The 21,784-nt window shown below is 46.2% G+C and overlaps 2 protein-coding genes across 8 annotated transcripts in view; one reads left to right on the top strand and one right to left on the bottom strand.

Moving 5' to 3' along the window:
• LOC116823767 (purpurin) overlaps positions 1 to 9,728 on the bottom strand; it is a 105,434-nt gene extending 95,706 nt beyond the window's left edge. The window contains exon 1 of one of the 7 annotated variants that reach the window (XR_012656167.1): positions 9,316 to 9,728. Coding sequence is in view for 4 of the 7 variants with exons in the window: in XM_075067395.1 (XP_074923496.1) it covers positions 1,007 to 1,182 (176 nt within the window). In the remaining 3 variants the exon portion in view is untranslated. Of the gene's footprint in view, positions 1 to 1,006; positions 1,221 to 2,875; positions 4,261 to 8,060; positions 8,429 to 9,315 lie in introns of those variants that run through there. The other 6 variants (XR_012656168.1, XR_012656164.1, XM_075067397.1 and 3 more) reach the window with 6 other exon arrangements.
• A 3,932-nt stretch (positions 9,729 to 13,660) lies between these two features.
• PDE6B (phosphodiesterase 6B) overlaps positions 13,661 to 21,784 on the top strand; it is a 40,758-nt gene continuing 32,634 nt past the window's right edge. The window contains exons 1-6 of the mRNA XM_032778594.2: positions 13,661 to 14,237; positions 17,252 to 17,404; positions 18,298 to 18,387; positions 19,861 to 20,001; positions 20,598 to 20,672; positions 20,756 to 20,820. Of these exons, the coding sequence (XP_032634485.1) occupies positions 13,815 to 14,237; positions 17,252 to 17,404; positions 18,298 to 18,387; positions 19,861 to 20,001; positions 20,598 to 20,672; positions 20,756 to 20,820 (947 nt within the window). The 5' untranslated portion in view covers positions 13,661 to 13,814. The remainder of the gene's footprint in view (positions 14,238 to 17,251; positions 17,405 to 18,297; positions 18,388 to 19,860; positions 20,002 to 20,597; positions 20,673 to 20,755; positions 20,821 to 21,784) is intronic.

Raw genomic sequence — 21,784 nt, 5'->3', positions numbered from 1 at the left:
CTCAAGCTGCAGAGAATCCTCCAGCAAGTGACCCATGCTCCATGCTGCAGAAGAAGGCGAAAAACCTCCAGGGCTTCTGCCAATCTGCCTTGGAGGAAAATTCCCTCCCGACTCCAAATATGGCGATCAGCTAAACCCTGAGCATGTGGGCAAGACTCACCAGCCAGCACCCAGGAAAGAATTCTCTGTAGTAACTCACATCCCACCCCATCTAACAGGCCATCACAGATCACTGGGCATACTTACCTGCTGATAATCAAAGATCAGTTGCCAAATTAATTGCCAAAATTAGGCTATCCCATCATACCATCCCCTCCATAAACTTATCAGTCTTAGTCTTAAACCCAGCTATGTCTTTTGCCCCCACTACTCCCCTTGGAAGGCTGTTCCAGAACTTCACTCTTCTAATGATTAGAAACCTTCATCTAATTTCAAGTCTAAACTTCCTAGTGTCCAGTTTATATCCATTTGTTCTTGTGTCCACATTGGTACTAAGCTTAAATAATTCTCCCTCCCTAACATTTATCCCTCTGATATATTTATAAAGAGAAATCATATCCCCCCTCAACCTTCTTTTGGCTAGGCTAAACAAGCCAAGCTCTTCCTACAACTATGTCAGGTTAAAAAAAGATAGATTGGGGACAGTGTGGGTCCATGACTCAATGGAGAGGGTAACAGAAGATGGGGTGCTATGCAAGAGCTGGTGCCAATGGGGCATGTTTCTGACCTAAATCACTGGCAATGTATGTCTTAATTAATATCTAAATAGTCTAGAATAGCAGCTTTCACTTGCCTGTAGTCCTTGGCCTGTTCTCGGCCTAGGTTGCAATAGGTCGACTGTGCCTGTCCCATCAAACAATACCAAAGCCAATACCAAAGCCCAGAGTTCAGGGGTAGGAGGATACTGAGAAGCTAGTGCTACTCTCTCAAAGGTGGTAAAAAATGCCTCAGGGTCATCACCTGATCCCATCTTGTTTAACTTCACTGGGGCCCGCGGGAGGGTTACCCGTGCGGAGAGGGGCCCTGCTGGAGGCCCCATGGGAGCAAGACTAACATTAATTGTTGAACCAGGTCCTTCTGTAACACTTTCTGACAGGTTAGCGTCTCTCTCAACAGCTGTTGTGCTGGGACGTTTGCATCTGCTGCTGTGTAGTCCACTGCGGCAGCAGCTGCTCCAACCATGGATGCCAGAGCTGTGACTTCATCTCACTTAGAGCCCCTGCATTTCTATTCTCTATGTAGTGGGCTTTTTAAAAAAAAAAAAAAAAAAAGAACACCCTTCTAACAGGCGTGGGAGGTGATAGCCGCACTCTGTACTGTTTTTGTGATAGGCTGGGCCTGTCTCTGGGGTCACACTCAGGCAATTTCACAGTCTCATCTCCTTCCAAGTTCTCTCCTGCTTGAGAGCTTTACTCCAGCCTGTTTGGATTCTCTGCTGTGCCTCCTGCTCAGGATGTTCAGTCTCGGAGTTTCCTTCTGAGAGGCCAGCTTTGTATATGGTGGACTGGCACAACGGGACCTCAGGTCAGAGTTCACCTTCAAGCTCTACCCCATGGTGCTCAGCTTCTCCTGGGTCTTGTAGTTCTTGGGGAGTGGGGGTGAGAGAGCTTGGTGACTGTTTCCCTCTTATCTGCTCTGCAGCAAGAGTCAGCCACTGCTGGGGCACAGCAGATTTCCTCCTGCTTGCCGCCCCTTCCTGTGAAAGGTCTCCCAGCCAGTGAAATCTCTGCAGCTGTGCCTATTTGGCAACAGCTGAGCGCAGAGGAGTTGATTGGCCTTCTTCTGAGTAGGATGGGGGTGTGCCCCGCCACACCCCCATTAGCAACTTTTATCCATCCCCGGGGTGAAGGAAGGCAAGCAGCTATCCCAGACACTTAGCACGTGAACATCTTTTGAAGATGCAACTAAGGCTACGTCTACACTCCCCTTCTGTTGGCAACACTTCTATCACTCAGTAACATAGTTGCACCGACATAAGTACCTATGTGCACAGCACTACGCTGGCTGCTGCTGCAGCGGGGGTGGGTTTTTTATGCCATCAGGAGAGCTCTCTCCCATCGGCAGAGATTATTTTCCCCAGATGTGCCGCTGCAGCCCTGGATGTGTAGATATGCCCTTAACCTTGTTTGCCCTGGTAATTCCCTTGAGTTCCAGTGTAGGCAATCAGCATTAATTTGCATGGATGGGTGTTACTGACTAACATTGGTGTTAAAGTACATGCAACGATAAGCACCTCAGATAACAGATGTGTTAGTATCTGGCGATTTCCAGTTGACTCAGATGCAAATAGCAAGTTAGGTTATGGAGATAAGAACTATCAACCCTGAGATCTAAGTTGCCATAAAGCAACAGGGCTGGCATGAATGCTGCTTGATTTGCAGTAACAGCGTTCAGTTGCTTTCAAACCCGGGCAGCTGTTTTCAAATTCTATCAGAGTAGTTAGCAATTAGCAGATTGACTCAGACAGGTGTGGTTGTTTCGTGAGCCCAATTTCCTCTATGGCTTCTTCCAGCCGAAGCCACGCTCCGAGCCCTTGGCAGTGCTGTGAAGGAGTATGTAGCAGTGCAGTACGGATGCAACAAAGAAATGGCAGCTTGTACAAAAGGCAACAGGAGCAATGCACCCATTAGAAGGAAGGCACAAGATGCATCACTCTAGTGTGCCATACTGTCTATTGGCTTCCACTGCCAGGCCTGCCACAAAACCCTCAAGTTTCTCCACCGACATCGAACCCCATGATCTGGTCTTGCACTTCCTCACACCTTGACTTGGCAGCATTTTTACATGCTTTGTACAAGAGGAAGTGACAACACAAAGTGCAGCGTGCAGGGGAGAAACAAAACAAAACTGGCTTGTCAGGGGATGCTCCACTCACCACTTGTCTTGCATCTCCTCCTGGTCACTCTGGGTATTAGCTCTGTGAGGTCAATGCCCCTTCTCACAGTTTCATGCAGCTACTGCATCTTTCTGGTCTGCAGCCCCTCTGTCACTCCAGGAACTGCAGCATTCTCTCCATGACTCAGCCCTCAGCCAGGTAACTCAGCGTTCCCCACTTCTGGGGTATATCAAAGTCTTTCCCCCAGCAGTCCTAGGCAGTTTTCCCATTCGCTGCCTCAGGTGCCACTCCTTCAGTGGCTGGTAGGGGAGCCAGGCCCGCCCTCTACTCTGGGTTCCAGTCCAGGGACCCTCAACCCAGCAGTGCTGGGCTTTACTCTCCCAGCCCTCACTGCTCCTTCCGTGGACTGCTTCCTCCCACACCAGGTTCCCCCACCGCTTTCCTGGGCACACCAGCTCCAAAACCTCCTCCCTTTCCCCAGGGAGTGACTGTCCCTTCCCAGCAGCTGTTCCCAGCTTCCTGGCTTTATAGGCCCTTCCTCCTTGGGTGAACCTGCTTGCCATCAATTCCCTGCTCCCTGGCTCTTCCTCCAGATACAGCCTGTGGAGTCAACCTACCTAGCAATCTTAACTCCATCCACTCCTGTGGACACCCCACCACAAGGCCTTACATTTTTTCATGACCCATTGTAACAGTTGCGCTCCTCTGGGCAAAGCAGCCAGCAGTGCACTGGGTGAAGCACTCTGCAGTGAGAAATGAGGCACTCCCAGCAGAAGGCCTCCAATGGAAAGACGCGAAGACCAAGCCTGGGTGAGTTCAGAGCACATTTCAAGATGCACCTTTTTGCAAAAGCCTGCCAGGTACCCAGAAGCAAGCAGCTGTTTACAACATAATAGTGAGAGCTCCTGTGGCTGGGAGATAGTGATGCTATTTTGGTTTTGGCCCTGAACACTGTGATAAGCGTCCTAGAAATATCTACACCAGACAGACGCCGCACACCTTTCGCCAGGATGTTAGCTGTTTCCTAGAGCTTGGTCCTACACAAACTATCCCTTCAACTTCATACCTCTAAGCATTTGCCTTCCTGATTTCAGCCTGAAAGCCACCTACTCTGGCATCCATTTTACCACAAGGCATGTGTTTGGTAATAGCCTGTATTGTATGCAGAGCTGGTAGTGATGCCTATAGATAAGGTTGCCCGACACTTCCCATTATAAAGACCTTGTTTCAAGTGGCTTTTATCTTTGAAAGCTTCATCCTGAAGCAGGCCCTCAGCATGGGAATTTTCAGCCCAAACAGGTAAAGTTTTATGGAAAAAGTCACCTAAAACAGTGTAGCCATTTCAGAGAACATTAGGGAAAAATGTGATTTGCCCAGGATATAAAGCATTTTGCACCCATTACACCTAGTGTCAGGGATGTTCTTTCTGCTGATCCTGTGAAAATTCACTCAGGGTATGGCTACACTTGAAATTTCGGAGTGCTGCCACGGCAGCGCTTTGAAGTGTGAGTGTGGTCGGAGCGCCAGTGCTGGGAGAGAGCTCTCCCAGTGCTGCACGTAAACCACATCCTCTATGGGCATAGCGCTGAGAGCCGCGCTCCCAGCGCTGCAGCACTGATTACACTGAGGCTTTACAGCGCTGTATCTTGCAGCGCTCAGGGGGGTGTTTATTCACACCCCTGAGCGCAAAAGTTGCAGCGCTGTAAAGTGCCAGCGTAGCCAAACCCTCAGACTGAATTAAGTTATGCCTCTGAGAACTTGCAGTTTGCACATGCTCAGTGGAGGTTTGAGTGTGGCAACTATATTCTCCGAAGGTTCCATCTGCATTGTGCATGCTCCATCTTGAGGGGACAGAGGCTGAAAAGGACTGTTCCTCAATCTGCTGCCAGGCCCTGAAACTGAGAGCACCGTCACTTTTCTTCCTCTCAATGCTCCTGCTGCTGGCAGCCAAGAAGGATGTAGGAGGAGGAGGAAGCTTCCTGTCTTGAATACAGAACAGTGAGGAGCAGGGAATGGTGGTAAAAGGGCATGGGGCAGATGGGTCCATAACCACTAGAGAACACTCCCCTCCAGAATGTGGTCTAGAACCCAGGATTCCAAGTCTCAACCTTCTTTTGCTGTCTATGAAATAGCTGTGAGATCTACTGAAAGCAGAGTGTTCCCATCCCGCTCTACTGGCAGGACATGGATAACAGCCTGTTATTGCTGCGAGTTACTCAGATCAAGTGGTGCTGGTCTGGGCTGTGGCTAGAGCTATCTATAATTCTGCTGGTGACCCATGGGGAGGTTAGTATAGTCCACATGCTGGAATTTCCTTTTAAAAATGCTAGCAAATTATACACACGCTCCCCCCTACCCCACGGCATTAGGATTATTAAGATCGCCAAGTCAAGCACTCAGGAATTAGGAAGTACCAGAATTTGCTTCTACAACCTTAATTCAACCCCTTTGCCTATATATCCATTATGATATCGTCTTTAATTACATCATCAAATACTATTCCCCACCCTGCCACAGGATTTCCTGCCTCATTTGTTGCATACAGTAGGTGGCTAGTGAGTGAGGCCAGAAACTGCAAGAAGAAGGGAGGGTCTCACAGTTAAGCCAGTTTAAATCCAGCCTGGAGAACTTGATTCTCTCTGCTTCTGCCACAGAGTTCCTAGGTGATGCTGGGCAAGTCACTTAAAGTGCATAGTTGACTGTGCTCCTCCTTTTCGCAAGGACCCAGTTTGGGGTCTGATTTGCTGTAAGACTGAACACTCAACTGCCCCTGCGGTCCAAGGGGCTGGAGCTCTACTCTGCACATGCAGAGTGCTAGAAAACGCTACGTCCTATAAAAAGGAACAAGTCAGGCCCCTGGCTTCTCAAGTTGAGCACTTCTCAAGCTTACTGTCTCTGCCTCAGTTCCCTGTATGTATAATGGGGGTAACAGTATGGCCAATCTCAAGGGATCAAAAATCATGAGTTGGACACCTCCCCCGAAACATACCTTTTTTATCTGCCTTTTGCTGGTTAACTCCCCCCTGCCCACCTTCACTATTTGTATGACAATTAGTGTTGCCCACATACCCAAATTTATTGGGCAAAGCTATTTAAGCCCCTGCTGCAGATATTCTCGCCCCCAGATCAGCAATTAATTTTGCCCCCCAACCTCCAAATTAATCCCGTCCCCCACCCTCACCTCTGCTCCTCCTGGGTCCCTGCGGGGGATGCAGCAGGGTCTCCTCCCCTCCTTCCATGCTGGGATGGGCATCTCCCAGGCTCCCACCACCCCTTTGCAACACTTAGCCTAAAATGGGGCAGGAGAGAAGCCAACCCATTACTCATTGGAGGGCAGGGGAAGAGGGGGCGGAGCACCCGAGCTGCTGATTCTTTCCATTCCCCCCTATCCCTCTTGAGAGGGCTTTTGTCTGAGGGAGATGGGCAGGGGCGGGGGGGTGAAGACAGAGTTCTTCCTACAGAAGCTCTGATTTGTTGCTCTGCCCCAGGAGGAGGCAGGCAAATGAGGCAGGAAGCCAATCCAGGAGGTCCCCCCACACATACACTTAAGGCTCATATTTACTTGTGGGCTGGTGCTTTGCCCAGAAATACAGGCTCCTCACCCCAGCCACAATCCTGTCACTCGTGAAAGAAGGTTGCAAGAATTGGCAATGTTGGGAGAAAGCCACACCTCACAGGGGCATTGTGACGATAGTGCTTCCTACTGAATTTAAGAGGTTTTGTGATGAGCAGCAAAGACGAGGCCAGGGGAAATGAGCAATTCAACACTCTGTGCAGGATTTGGATGCTGTACAGTAAATATTGCATGGGTGGCCACACTGAATGAAGATAAAAATAGTGACTAGGTACCCCTTCAGTGAGCCCATGAGCATCCTGTGCACTGAATGAGGCAGGGGGCCTGTGGGGAGAAATATTGTCTCATGCTGCATATTCACAAAGGGGACAAGTTAAACTTGCATGGGCAATGTCAGTTCTGACTCTCCTTAGCTTGACTTTGCAGCCATAATGTTTTTTTCATGTAGTTTTTTAGATAACGGTTCTCCTACACTTTTTCTAGCCCAGATCAGTACTTTCAGGAGGAGATGGCACCTGTTTCAACCAATGTTTCTGGTTCCCCTTCTCATTTTCTAACTTGGCTGCTTATTTACCTTTCTGAATAATTTCAGTTGGAGAGTTGAGGTCTGTGTAGCTAAGAGCACTTGAGATAGCCAGGTGAAAGAGCAGCTTGCTCTTCTTGTCAGACTTGCAGATATTACCACACATGGGCCACTCCACTGTAATCATTAAAAACAAGCAGCATCCCTGCCAAAATTAAGAGCTTGTGGTCACCTACTGCTGATGCGAGGAGGAACCTTCAAACCACTCTCGCTCAGAGAAGATGTCTCTTACTTGGGTATAGCGTACCTGTGAGGATTTTGATACTAATTGGTCAAAGGTGTGCTCTTGAGCTGCAACATGTCAGCTCATTCAGCCACTGGGCATTAGGAAGACATTTGCTATTAGTGAATGGAGCAGCAAGTAGGAAGTTGTTAAGGTGATTACAGCCTTTAGACTTGGAGAACTGTAGTTGTATGGCTCAGTGAAAAGAAGATAGAAATCAATAGCAGACACTTCAGTACTGCCAGAATCAGAGATGGAAGTTTACGTAATTTTTTTTGCTCAAGTGCCATAGAGCAGGGCTTGGAGGGCTAGCCTCGTGAGTACAATGTTACCATTGATAGAAACAAATCTGAATAAGGTATATTCCAAACAAAACTGAGCCTTCAGTCAAATTCTCTGCTGAGGTAACTCTGTAGAAATCAGATGTATTATGCCAAGAGATTTCGGCTTACTATAGCATTGACCTGATCAACAACTCCTCCAATTCTGTGACTGCCTCATGGCAGAACACATTGGACCCTGCATACGACTGAACAATACGGTTGCAGTGAGGAAGATGTATAGCCTGGGTTGGGAGGTGCACTAGTCCATGAGGGTCTCTTCAGAAGAGATCCACCCTATGGAAAACTTCTGGCCACTGGGTGCATAACAAATAATATAATGTCCACAGTAGCCAAGCTGTCATCTAAAATACTCTAACCCCTCAACAGAGAAATCTCACCAGCAATAATCTGTGGTGAAAAAAAAGCTTGCCAAAAGCACTATTTCCTGCATTGTACTCCAAACATCAATGAACGTGGGGTCTGGAAGTCCTACAGTTAAGGGCCTTCCACTGGAAACTTACTTTTTCCAGGTTTTTAGCATCCACAAGCAGGGACTGTCACAGCTAAGAGTCCTCAGCTGATCTCTGCAATTGTGATGTTGGAATGAGAGTCACCTTGACACCTTCAGCAAGTTGCATTCAGGATGGCTGCATTCTTTGTGAGTTGCAAAAGCAATGCTAGAGAGCCTAATACTGCAGGACTCAGGAACTTTGAGTGAAAGTTCCTTAGCAAATGAGATTAAGAGAGGATCTCAAGAGATTTATGTTATTGCGCCATCTAAAGGTTCTAATGAGGAAATGGAGGGAACATCAGCCTATAGAGTATTGTCTGAGGCCGCTGAATGAAGAACCTGACTTTTAATGACTGATCCTCCATTTAAAATAACAAGAAATGCAGAAGGCTACAAAAGCATCAACTAGGTTACCAGTAAATTAGGAGATGCCAAAGTCAGGAGGTATAAGATTGTCAGGGCACAGCAAGGATAGAAGTCCACTGAATATGCACAGGTCCACACAAGACATGAGAACCTAGCAGCATTATGCTTGGATAAGGCAAGTTGTATGATTTACCAAGTAACAGTGGTGGATAAGCTGCAGTTCTGTTATGTCAATATAGCTAGCGTATGACTGAGCTGGAGGTGTCAGTGCAGCATAGTTTGAAGATTATGCCTAATCAGGTTTGTCATTTCTTCCCTCAATCTCTTGGTTAAGAAAAGGACAGAGAAGGTGCTGATCCCGTGAAAGCGGGGGAAGCAAAAGCACCCTCAGAGCTGGCACAGGTTGGAGCAAGTACCTGCCATGAACCTTCCTGTAGAAAGGGTGGGGATTTGTAGCTTCTCTTGGACCAAGGCCCATAAAGTGACCTGAAAATGCATCTCACTGTGGCATTACCTGCATTGTCATCTTGCAATGCAACAAGTTTGCCTTGGCAGGGGACAATCTTTTAAAAGTGGCAGTGTTAGAACTGGAGGGATTCAGTTCTCTGAGCCAGTGGGGCTATTGTTCCCAGGCATTTCACTTTGTGACCCCCACATGTGCACAAGTAAACCTCCAAAATAGCTCAAGCACCTTCCATTTTTATCTCATGGCACAATGATGGGGGAGCAGCTAGCCACACCATAATTATGGCTGCTCAGTTGAAATTCATTTTTAAGGCACTTAAAGTTTAATCAGATCTGTTCAAAAATTGCTGTGCCAGTTGAGGTCCTGGGCTAGAGTTTGCAACACAAATTTGACATTTTCTCAAGAGGGTCTCTGTAGCAGATCAAGCACTTACTGCCACAGCACCTTCTGCTGGTCATCTGGGAATTAGCTCAAATCCAGCACTCGGAGCACCTCCCGCTGGCCAGTGTCTCTCCTGGCTCAAGCCCCCCATGTACTTCCCAGACCCCAGTGCCCTTTACTTTGGGGTTCTGCCCACAGCAGTACCCCCAAACTCTGGGTCTCCCCTTCCAGGGGAACCCCCAACCCCCTATCCCCACCTTGCCTCAGTGGCTACTGCCAGTCGTCATCTAGACCCGCTCACTGGGGCAGACTGCAGTCTGTAATGGCCACTTATCACTGGCAAGGGGTTGGACCAGCTGCCTCTGCCTATCTTAGAGTGAACAGATAGCAAGTGTGAAAAATCGGGACAGGGTGGGGGGTAATAGGTGTCTATATAAGAAAAAGCTCCAAATATCAGGACTGTTCCTATAAAATGGTCTGATTGGGTGTGGCCACAGCTCTGGCTGCCTCTCCAGTCAGCCTACCTTTTCCCCTAGGAGTGGGGTAACTGCCCCCTGCAGTCTCACATTACAGGCCCCATCCTCTAAGAGATCGAAATTTTATAAACTGGTCTAATGCTTTTATGTGGACACCGGCATTCTCACATGTATCTGGCTCCACATGTCCTGGTTTCTAACGCTGGAATTTCTGCAATTTGTTTCCTGCAAGGACATGAGAAGCACTTGCAAGTAGAGCTAAGTGAATAAATGCTTTTTTTTTGTTCAGGGGCAAAATCAAAAAGAAAAATCTGAAAAACATTCAGTTTGGTTTGGGTTTTTTCATTTCTTGCCAAAAGCTTTTAAATAATTTTTTTTTAAAAAATGGAGACAGCCAAAACAAAATATGGACTTTTCAAATGTTTTCCTCCATTTTTTTTCAGCAAAATTTTACTCAAATTCACAAAAATGCATTTTTTGTGAATTTAGTATTTACTGAAAAATTTTGTACACCTCTGCCTGCCGCCTTATCTCCATGATCAGTATCTTGTGTGCAACTCTCTCATTCCTCCTCATGCTGCCACCAATGGGTTTACTCAGGCAGCCTCTCTGCTTCCTCTCCAGACCCCCACCCTAACCCAGTTCGACCAGTGTTTGTTTCCAGAGCATTCATGGATGTTTGTGATAATTCCATTCTGGAAGTCTGACTTATCTTAATTTACTTGTTTCTGAAGAGTCTTCTACTTCACCATTTCTGTCCCCTTTGCATGGAAGTAATGTGGTTCAGTGCCAAGTTTACAATGGTGCCAGGCCCATGCTCAGAAGGGGCCCCAGCCTGCTCTGCTTGCTCTGTGCCCTGAGACCCCGCCAGCCTGCTGGCTCGCCCCCGCCCCACTTGCTCCTCTGAGTCTGCCCACCAACCTGGGGCTCCTCTCCACTCTCTGGCCCCATCCACTGGCTTCTCTCTGTCCCCTGGCTGGACCCCAGTGCACCTCCAGCTCCAGGCAGTCTCTGCTTCCCATCACCTGTGGGGCCCCGCCTGTCTCCCCAGAGCTGAGCCACCTGGGACTGGTGCAGAAGCCTGGCCAGTCTCGGTCAGTTTGGAGTGGGGGAGACACAGTGGGGGGCTTGGCTGGGCTGCTCCAGGCAAGTTGGTCCTGAGGGAGCCTGGCCAGGGCAGGCCCTGGCCTGGCTGATCGCGCCACTCTCAAGGGGCTGGAGCAATTTCTCAGCACTGCTGGCTCAGCCTGGCAGCCACAGTCACCTCCCAGCAGGGCCGAGGAATGCGGCCGGGAGGCAGGGCATGGGGGAGTGGGTCTCTGGAGGGACTGGGAGGGGTGTGCTGGGCTGTGAGGGAATGGGGAAGACCTCTGTATGTTGGAGCACTAGGGAGTGGGGGTTCTACATGGGGAGCTCGGGGCAGAGAGGCAGTGGGCAGTGGTGGTGGTGTGCAGGGCGCTGTGCATTTGTGGCCCAGTCTGGGTGGGGCGCTGGGCACAGCAGGTCAGGGAAGGGCCTCTGACCACAGGAAACCGTGTATGTGTGTTCTGGTGTTGGGTGAAGGGGCTGTGAGGAGCGGCATTGGCCCATCCCCAAGGGGAAGGGACATGCTGGCAACACAGGGCCGGGCAGGCCACTGTGCATCTGGCAACTACCGGTTTGTAAATAGTGCCCTTGCACTGGGCTGGGAAGAGCGGGGCCGACCTTGGCATGCAATGCTCCTGGCTGGCCCCTCACTCCAGGAACCAATCCCCTACCACCACACCATGCTCCATTGCCCCCATGGGAGCCACAAATATGTTTGGCGCCAGGCCCACAAAAGGTTAATCCGGCCCTGATGTGGTTCCTTTAGTCTCCCCTCACACACATGGTATAGGCTGCTTTGTTTTAAGGACAAGCTGCATAAAGTTTAACACACAGTAGCCAATAGAAAGTATTAGAGAAGTCACGCAAGACAAAACAGTTTACATCGTGTCTGGCCCAGATACATCTCAGCCAGGGCACCCATAATGAGATCCCATTGGAATGCCAATTGGATTGAGTTTCTAATGGAAATTTCAGTATCCCTGCTTCATTTATTAGTGGTATTGCAGTCATACATAGAAGCCTCAGTTGTGAACCAGGCACTGTACAAACACCACAGAACCAATTCCACTGCTAAATGTCTTCTTAATATATGTAAGCTGAGAATCCCAATATCAAAACTATTACTTATGGCAAGAGTTTCTCTGTCCCTCATATTTGATTTTATGATCTTTGAAGAGAAGTCAAGATCAATATCATTGGTTTAATAAGTAACAAAGATTTGCTGGATAAAATATTTCCATTTGTCCATGTATCTTGCTCACATTCACCACTCAGCCTACAGACTTATTTACCCTCTGACATCCAACGAGAGCTAGTCAAACGTTTAAGTGACACCCTTAGGAGAGGCGATGAAACAACAGCCCCCTTTAATAAACCAAGCTCTAACTTTATCTTAGGTTTAAACCTAACAGCCCATCTCACAGCCTTCTCAATGTCCAGCTAAAACTGGCACCGGCGTGAAGAGTGCCAGGCTGAAGCTGAACCAGGCAGGACCGAGCGGACATTGGTAGGAAGAGGGGAGTGCTTTGATTAACTTGCTTTTGGTGACATTCCCCACTGGGGATAGCATTTGACCTCAAATTAAGCTGGTCTACAGCCTCTGGATCTTTTTGATTCCTTGGTACCACTGTATGCAAATAGTCATGGCAACAAAAAATTAAAAAGTTTCCCTTTCTAACTTGCTGAAAGATTTGGCTCCATCTGGCAGAGACCTAGCTGAAGCAACCATGCAGTCATCACATCCAGGCTTGCATAGTTCAACTCCCATAAAAATGATACCGCACAAGCTGAAATGCTCCATCTGCTCCAAAACATGGTGGTCCTCCTGTTCAACAAGAGGCCATTGTGAGCATGTCACTCTGGTTCTCCGCTCTCTGTAGTGGCTCCCCATTTAATATAGGTTCCAATTCAAGATCTGCCCTACCCATATTACATCCATTGTCATTAACAAGGCATCTGCATGCATGGCAATGATGATGTGAGTCCTAGTGTAGACAGGGCTCAGGCACCTTTCCGATGTTATAAAGCCTGCTCTACACTACTGGCTTAGTAATAGTGCAGCTAGACTGTTGCTATAGAAGAAAAACAGCTCCCCTGATTTCGTAAGAGACGAAGAGCCACAAGCCTATCGACACGCAGATTACACAGCTCTACACAGGAGTCATTTCTGTCTCAGCCAGCAGCAGAACAGTCTGTGTTTCCTACAAAGAGAGTTGGCACAATTTGCCACTCACTTTCAGTGACAAATGGCTGTTGTACTTGGGATCCAATTTGCTAGGGCATCCAGGGTCTTATCTAATCAGTATCAAACCTCCAGTTGTTTTTAGGATCACTTATCTCTAGTCTTAGTAAAGAAAAAAAAAAGAGAGTGGCCAGGAAACACAGGGGTCTTGTCAACATGTTATGCCAAGCCTTTTATATTCAAGCTAAACAGATTCACTGACAGATTGAACGTTCACTGAAGTCTGTTTCCCTCAGATCTTCTACGAGCACAGAAATAATAAGATATGCACCTTGTCAGCCAGGGATTAGACTTGAGCAGTGTATATTTAATTAGAATCTAAAGAGCTTATTTCAGTGTTAGAGAGGTCTACCAGAAAGAGAAAAACCAACATAACCATTTCAGGAAGATGGATACATCTGTGTCATCCAGGGAAAAGTGAGGGCGTTCTTAAATATTCTAAAAACATAGCTCTGTTTGCATGTAAGGTAAAGGGGAAAATGGACCTGCAGATTTAGTATGGGTCATTTAATCTGTTTGCTTAAGACCTGTCCTCCCACGGACTCACCTTCAACATTATTAAGGAATAACTGTCCTAATGACATTCACTCTTCAAAAGTATCCTCAACCCCTGGCTATCCCAGGGGCAGCATTGCAGAGCATTAGATCTCCTTTTTGGGGGAGCACACCAGAAGGAGGAAAATTTTTCAAACAGACAGTATTTGTGGGATAACATACCCCAAGATCTGGGAATCTAAAAGGTTCACCATGAGTATCAAGGAAGATGATGTGGAGAAGTTTCTCGATGGTAACCCTGCTTTTGCCAAGCAATACTTTGATAAGAAACTGAGACCAGAGCCACTGAGCAACAATCAGACATCAGAGGAGAGCGAGATACTTTTTGAATTGATCCAAGACATGCAGGAAAGTATTAACATGGAGAAGGTTGTTTTCAAGACTCTAAGAAGAATCAGCGGTCTCATCCATGCAGACCGCTGCAGCCTTTTTATGTACAGGCAAAGGAATGGCACACCAGAGCTAGCTACCAGGCTTTTCAATATCGAGAAAGACAGCACGCTGGACGAATGCTTGGTGGCACCAGATTGTGAAATTGTCTATCCTTTGGACATGGGCATCGTGGGGCATGTTGCTCAAACCAAGAGAACTATGAACATCAGGGATGTCAATGAGGTAGGTTTTCCATTGGTTTGCTCCATTAATGGAAGATTAATAAGAACTAGACTTTCTATCAGGGTTTGTAGAGTTAAGGCAAATGATGAACAGACATAAGAGAAATCAGTGCAGTAGAAGTCTCATTTACTGTATCAACGGTATGGCTGAAAACCAAAGACGGTTGGGATGGTTACCTTTTTTAAAAAAACCTTTCCAATGTATTGTGTGAAATATTTCATGGGTATAAATGAATAATTGAATTGTCAGACTGTTAGTGTGCTCTGAGAACAATGCCTTGTGTCACGTTTTATATTGGCTCAAAATGGAAAACTCATCTAGTAAAAAAAAAAGTCATTTCAGAGCAGCAACGCAGACACCTGCTACAGTCTAACCCTGCACTGACTACACCCTGAGGCACTGCACAGAAACTGCAAGCCCTTAGAGAGAGTCCACAAATATTTTACCACTCCAGGATTTTTTTCTGGCTCAAGTTTCTACCATCCAGTGTAGACTACTGCTCTTCAGAGATATTTTTGTGAGCCAAGGATTTGAGCCATCCTTAGCACTGATATGTGAACTCTCATCAGAAGCAGTGAGATATAAATTTTGCTCACACATCTCACTATTCTTAAGGGACCTGTAGCCAAGGAGTTTTATTTTTATAGCCTTATATATTCGTATATGACCATTATATACCCTAGTTGAAGCATCTGAATCCAAACTGAAGCAGGCTAATCTTAGTTATAATCCATGTGACCCAAATATGATAGCTGGGATTACTTCATATATAGTTCTCTCATAACAACTCAGCCATCTGTCTATCCATTCAGCCAAAGCGCATCACTCTGATATCCAAATGCCTTAGCAAAGTTTCCCTGTCTTACCGGGTAGCATGTTAAGTGCTGGGGTGGATGGGGACTGTAACCATTCACTGCACTAAGAGCAAATCAAAGGAAAGTAGTATTTTAACAGTCACATTTGCCATCATTCTCTATTCTGCGTTTCAGAGCAGGGAGCCCTCTGAGAAACCGCCATCTCTGGCAAGTTTCACCTTAACTATTGTTATTCCTTGTACCCAATGTGTGCATTCATGGTAGGTCCTGGTCATGGAGGGTGAAGAGTATCATGTGGAAGGCCAGCGTAGGGGTTGATGCTTGGGGGTAGTCTGTTTGTGTAGGTCACTGCTGCTTACAATGCAGACTGCAGCCTATTGAAACAATTTGGGCTTCAAGGCTCCTGCTTTCAGTCCTAACTACAGTGCATTGCTGAGAGAGCCACAAGGTCAGCTGAAGGAAGTAGACACAACAGGCAGAAATGCCATCTGTCTACCTGGTAGCACAGAGAAGGCTGGGAGGACTCAAGAAGGTTGTCTAGATCAGTATTTCTCTTGCTTTTTGATACCAGGGACCGGCTTGTTGCCTTCCTGAACTGATTCTGGGAGATCTCAGGGACTGCCACCAGTCCACAGACCAGTCATTGAGAAACACTGGTCTAGATGACTGGGGAACACAGCTCCAACAAAAGATGCTATCTCACTGGCTAGCTCTTCATAGCGTTTTTTCATCTTTTCTCTCCCCTCCTCCTACCCCCACATCCCTTAGTGCCAACATCCTTTCTTTGTCCAGAAGACAGTTTTATTTTAGACCAGTAATACCCAGACCTCAGTGGTTCAGGAGCCAAAATTAGCGATCCCCAAGACAGCCACAGTAGTGTGAATTAATTGTTTCATTTACTACGGTACTATATATTCAAATGTAAACAGTATGACAGGGGAAATATTGTTTTTATATATGTACTTATTCTCATAGCAAAATGACTGACCAAGTATTATTATTTTATCAACTACAATTGATTAACAATATTGTAAAAGCCTCCCGATTGGTTAATAACTTAGATTGGTTAATACTTAAATCACACAATGGTGTAATATCACGTGCTGCAAACAGCCGCAGGAGACACATGAAAGAGCCACTTGTGGCTTGCAAGCCTCTGGCTGAGTATCCCTGCTTTAGACGCTGGGAGACAGTAACATGAATATAGGGTATTCCTGGGCAGTGCTGCTGGAGCAGTGCCAAGGGGACTTAGGGCTACCCTGCTCTCCAGGGGCAGCTGGGGATTCTCCTCCAGTAGAATCCCTGGGTGGTGCAGAGCCAGTTCTGTGCTATCCACTCCCAGCACACACGCCTCAGCCACCATGTTCCAGAGGTGGAACTGAGTGTGGCCTTTATGGGGCTTGGCAGAGCACTCTGGTGATCTGGGGCTGTCTGAATAGCTCCTTTTCTTGGCACACAATCTGGCGCCATATTTATGAGAGCCCAGCACGATGCTGCTTCATCCCAACACACAATTCTCTGCTCCCCAGAGCATAGTAACTAAGTTACTGCTGGGTTATAAACAGGAGCACTTCTCCATCTTCAGCAGCTTGGCTTTTCCAGCCAGCACACTGGCAGTGGAGTGAAGGCTCAGCTCACTCTCCACCCTGCCCACAGGCACCCAGGGAAAGGGGCATAGCCTTCTTCTTAACTCTTCTGCTCCTGGGAGCAAGTTGACCACAAAGACACGTAAAGGGGTTCTCACAGGGAAGTTGTCCAAATGACAAAGCAGATCACAGACCCGCACCTGGGAGCTGTGGGTACTCAGCATCTTGGCGGGTGGGGTGGGTCAGGTGGCAGGAGACTAAAACTTGAGTCAAAATGAACCTACCATGATTGCAACTTATGAGTTTTTCTGGAGACAATTTCCTGGTCCTTAGTCTTTCAGATAAGGAATGCTGCTAAAATCTCTCGAATATGTGAGGGATTTCCAAAACAAGTTACATGAGAACTGTAGGAAAATAAACATCGGAGTTTAATAAACTCTGAATGCATATTCAACCACCTCTATTCTTGTTAACGTGACGCTATTCTCTACGCCTCAAAATATACTTTAGGCCAAGCTCCCTTTAGGTGGCTTCACCGAGGAGATTTTCTGGCGTTAAGACTGCTCACATTTTGGACTATGCTTTGTTTTTCATTTTTCCCTCATTTAAACAGTGCACTCAGTTCAGCAGATTTGTTGACGAACTCACCCAATACACTACAAGGAACATCCTTGCAACTCCCATCACGAATGGCAAAGATCTAGTTGCTGTGATCATGGCCATTAATAAGCTGAATGGCCCGTTCTTCACCAGCTCCGATGAAAGTGTAAGTGTCCAAAAGATTCACTGTAGTTCAGTTTCTGTCGTGCATGTATCTTTCTTAGGGTGACCAGATAGCAAGTATGAAAAATCAGGACTGCAACAGGCACCTATATAAGAAAAATCCCCAAATATTGGGACTGTCCCTATAAAATCAGGACATCTGGTCACCCTAATCTTACTTTGCATAATATATAGGCTCATCTAGACTAGGGTTGTTTGCAATAGCATAGCTACACTGGTGCCAATTCCCTTACTGTAGACCAGTGGTTTTCAGGCTGTGGTCTGTGGACCCCTGGGAGCCCACAGACTATGTTTAGGGGTCTATGAAAGGTGACTATGAAAATAAAGTTTCAGATCCCAGAAAAGGCATTCTGTTTTTCTGATCAATCAAAAGCATGTGTATAGCACCACCTACAGGTCTAAACCTGTAAGTGTTGTCATTACCTCAGAAGCCCACAGTTTAGCACTCTCTCACACTGTGTCAAATGCTGTGCCAAGCACATGAAACATTTATAAATGAATTCTGTTCAGTCACTTTTCAGTCTAAAACTTCTATAGTAGGGATCCACGGACCACCATTGAATGTCCAAAGGGGTCCACACCTCCATTCAAAATTTGTTTGGGGTCTGCAAATGAAACAAGTTTGACAACCACCGCTGTCGACACTGCTATGTTGTAAAATGGGCTTACATGGGTGCAGCTTACCTCAATAAATTACCAGGGCAAGTCACACTGGTAACAAGCCTTCCTTTATATCGGCACAAAGCAAAGTATTGACATGGGTTAGTTGGTGTGAGTTTGAGCGACAGACTAATGTAGTTGCAGTGGTGCTATGAAATCCAGTACCCCCAGGGCCACTGTTTGGTTCAACTCAACACTGACTGTTTTCCATTTCAGCTTTTCCTGAAGTATCTGAATTTTGCATCCTTAAACCTGAAAATTTATCATTTGAGTTATCTTCACAATTGTGAGACTCGAAGAGGCCAGGTAAGATAAAGAGGCAGATCCCAGTGACTGTTTCATTGTCTAGGTTCAGAGCTATTTCTCCTGTACCATCAGCTGGGCCGAACATCTCATTGACTGGAGAAATAGGGCTAAAGGCCCCAGCCTAGCCATCCTCTCAGATTCACTAGGGTCCACATAGGTATAAGTGTCTGAGTGCACAGCTGAGGGCAGAATTAGGGATTCGTTTTTCTGAGTGGTAGAACCATTTGTCCGTTCTATTAGTAATTCTTATTGATGAGATTAGTCATCATTACTTGGTCTCTAATTCAGCTGAACAAAAATGTTAATTACACGTAATTACTAAGAAACTGAATTACTTAGTAATGCTAAGTTATCCAGTTAATGATTAACTAATATGCATTAATACTGGAGGTTTAGCTGTAGCAGTGGGGGTTGATAGGAGCTAGGGTGACCAGACAGCAAGTGTGAAAAATCGGGACGGGATGGCGGGTAATAGCACCCTATATAAGAAAAAGTCCCAAATATCTGAACTGTCCCTATAAAATCGGGACATCTGGTCACCCTAATAGGAGCAGGGGAGCAAGAACAGAGAAGGGCAGAGGGGAATATAACCTAGTATAGCCCCTTTGAAAACCTGCAACTGAACCCAGGAATCATGAGTCTCTACACTCCTCTACTGTCAGCAAATAGCTGTGCTACTGTAGCCAAAGTCATCCCCACTTCAAGACTGAGTGAGTCATTCTCCTTCCCCTCCACCATTCTGAGACCGGTTAACAGAGGAAAGAAAGACAGGCTACTACTGCTACTAGTTATGCCATTAAGGCAAGTCATAGAAGTATGTGCTATGAATCTGGAGGCCCAAACTCTGCTGATGACCCAAGCTGGGTATGGTTCCACCTGATGGAACTTGGGTTTTGGTTTTTGAGTAAGAGTTATTTTTGGGATGCAACTTCCTAGCCTAAAAGAACTTTAAGGTTGCAAAGTCATCGAGTCTGAAAGTGCTAGAATTAACATTGCCTGTGTAACCCTAATTTGGCCTCTTTGTGCATATGCCAAACTACGGTTGTGCAGGCAACATTAATTCTAGCATTCCCCCCTTCTAACTGAAAACTTTGCAACGTTAATGTTAGTTTAATATATAGTTTGGCGGATGTAATAAATATTTTACTTACAGAACAGACAATTGCCACTGCTAAGTGAATTTTCAAACAGTAGGTAATTTCTTTAATTTCAGACTATTCAATTTTGCATTACGCAGCTCAAACGTGGGATTTTACAAAATGCTGAATGTTGGCTTTACGCTGCTCCCAATGAAGTCAATGAAAAAAGTCGCACCCTACTAACCGAGCTGGAACAAGCAGAGTTAGCAGACTCTAAAATACTGTACTGTTGCATTTCTAGGAATCTGTGATATCTAAATATTATTCACATACTGTCTCAAGTATAGTTAGCTTTCCAGAAGGAGCGGTCTACAGATTTGGTTTTATTCTTCAGGTGCTGTTGTGGTCAGCTAATAAGGTATTTGAGGAGCTGACGGACATCGAGAGGCAGTTTCACAAAGCTTTTTACACAGTGAGAGCATATTTGAACTGTGATAGATATTCAGTGGGCCTTCTGGATAGGACCAAACAGAAGGTAAGCATTCATGTGTATGGCAAGATAATACAGGGTCTTTAGGTTGCTTGCTAAACATGAATTGGGCAATTTCTGGCATTAACTTCTGTACTAACAGTGTATGAAATTCCAGGGTGCAGTCCAGACCAGTGGGGGGCAGTATCACCCCTGCCCTGCAATCTGGGGCACCTCACAAATACTTTGTTGATGTAGCTTCCAGCATGGGTGCCTCACAGCTTGTCAGCATGCTGGTCACACCCTGAGTGTCTGTGTGTAACCACAGCCCTGGTCCAGAAGCTCTGACTCAGCAGCCTGTCAGCACACACCAGCCAGCCTCTGGCTTCCACCAGCCTCGGTTCTTACTTGCAGGGCGACCCCAACACAGTCCTGGATTTTCCCTCAAAACCCGTGTTTAGCACTGTCCAGCCCTCTCCTGGACAGCTCAGCTATAGGTCTTGTTTTTAACATAGGTTTTGGTTTAATTTAGAGAGCATCCTAGAGGTGCATGGCAAATTATAATACTGGTAGTAGAACCCTGCCTGTTTCTATATCCTACCACGGGTACACATATTGATATGTATTAAAATTAAAAGTTTTGGGGTTTTTTTTTAAAACAGGAATTTTTTGACTTGTGGCCAGCTCTAATGGGTGACGTTCCACCTTATTCTGGGCCCCGGACTCCAGATGGCAGAGTAAGTGGATGACCTAGTATCCTCCCCATCCCCCAACTGTTTATTCTCACCACAAGCTTGAACCAGGATTTTTTTCTTTGTAGGAAATAGTCTTTTACAAAGTTGTCGATTATATCCTACACGGAAAGGAAGATATTAAAGTTATCCCGTGAGTAAGCGAAGCTTTAGTACCACGTCTAGAGCTATTTCCATTGCCTCTGTGTAGCACAGACTGATAGGATATGTATCTGAAAATGAAGGTCTCCCATGAGCTAATCAACAGCTGAAGGAACAATGGAACATGGAATTGTTGGTTGCTTCTATTCATCAGGAATTCAGATTAGAATGTAACAAGCAGCCCACTGTATCACTGTGGTAGCACCCACTCACAGGTAAAGTCACCACTTCTGTAGATACACAAGTCCACCTTTCCATTCCTAGCCCCTTCTGCCCAGTCCTTCATCACCAGCAGTCCAATTCTCCCATTCAAACGTCCTCTCTCCTGCCTTTCTTATTCACTGCTTGGTCATCTATTGCTTTGTATCTGTTTAATTTTGATGGTGAGCTCTTCCACAAGAGTCTGCAAGATTGGGCCTGTTACATTTCCTTTCTTCCCACTGCCTCATTTTTCTTTCTTTCTTTTGCATATTGAAGTTTAGAACCATTAAATACATTCCCAGTCCCATTTTGTATCTAGTTACGCTCAAGATGAAAAACTGGGAACTGACTGGAATATGCCATGCAATACTGAACCCTTTGAATTCTCTAACTTATCTACTGCCCCATCTGTTGATAATGAGAGTCTGATCCTATGAATTTTAACTCATGTGAGTAATCCTTGTTCACACAAGAAGATCCTTTGACATCAACAGAACTACCTGGCTGACTAAGGATTAGCCGTGTAACCTCCATCTTTAATATATTGTGATGGGACAAGGCCAGATGGCTACAGTAAAGTACTGAGAAACAGGTATGTTAGCCCCAGGCTCAACAAATCCCTAGGACCATGGTAACCGAATGGCAGTTGCTCCAGGTTAATCAAGGCACCTGGAGCCAATTAAGACCTTTCTAGAAGGCAGTGGAGATAGCTACTTTAATTAGAACGCCTGCAGCCAATCAGGGCAGGCTAATCA

This window comes from Chelonoidis abingdonii, chromosome 6 (assembly GCF_003597395.2).
Source record: "Chelonoidis abingdonii isolate Lonesome George chromosome 6, CheloAbing_2.0, whole genome shotgun sequence".
Classification (NCBI taxonomy): Eukaryota; Metazoa; Chordata; order Testudines; family Testudinidae; genus Chelonoidis; species Chelonoidis abingdonii.
The sequence above is the reverse complement of the archived record's forward strand: the minus strand, read 5'-3'. Positions and strand labels throughout refer to the sequence as shown.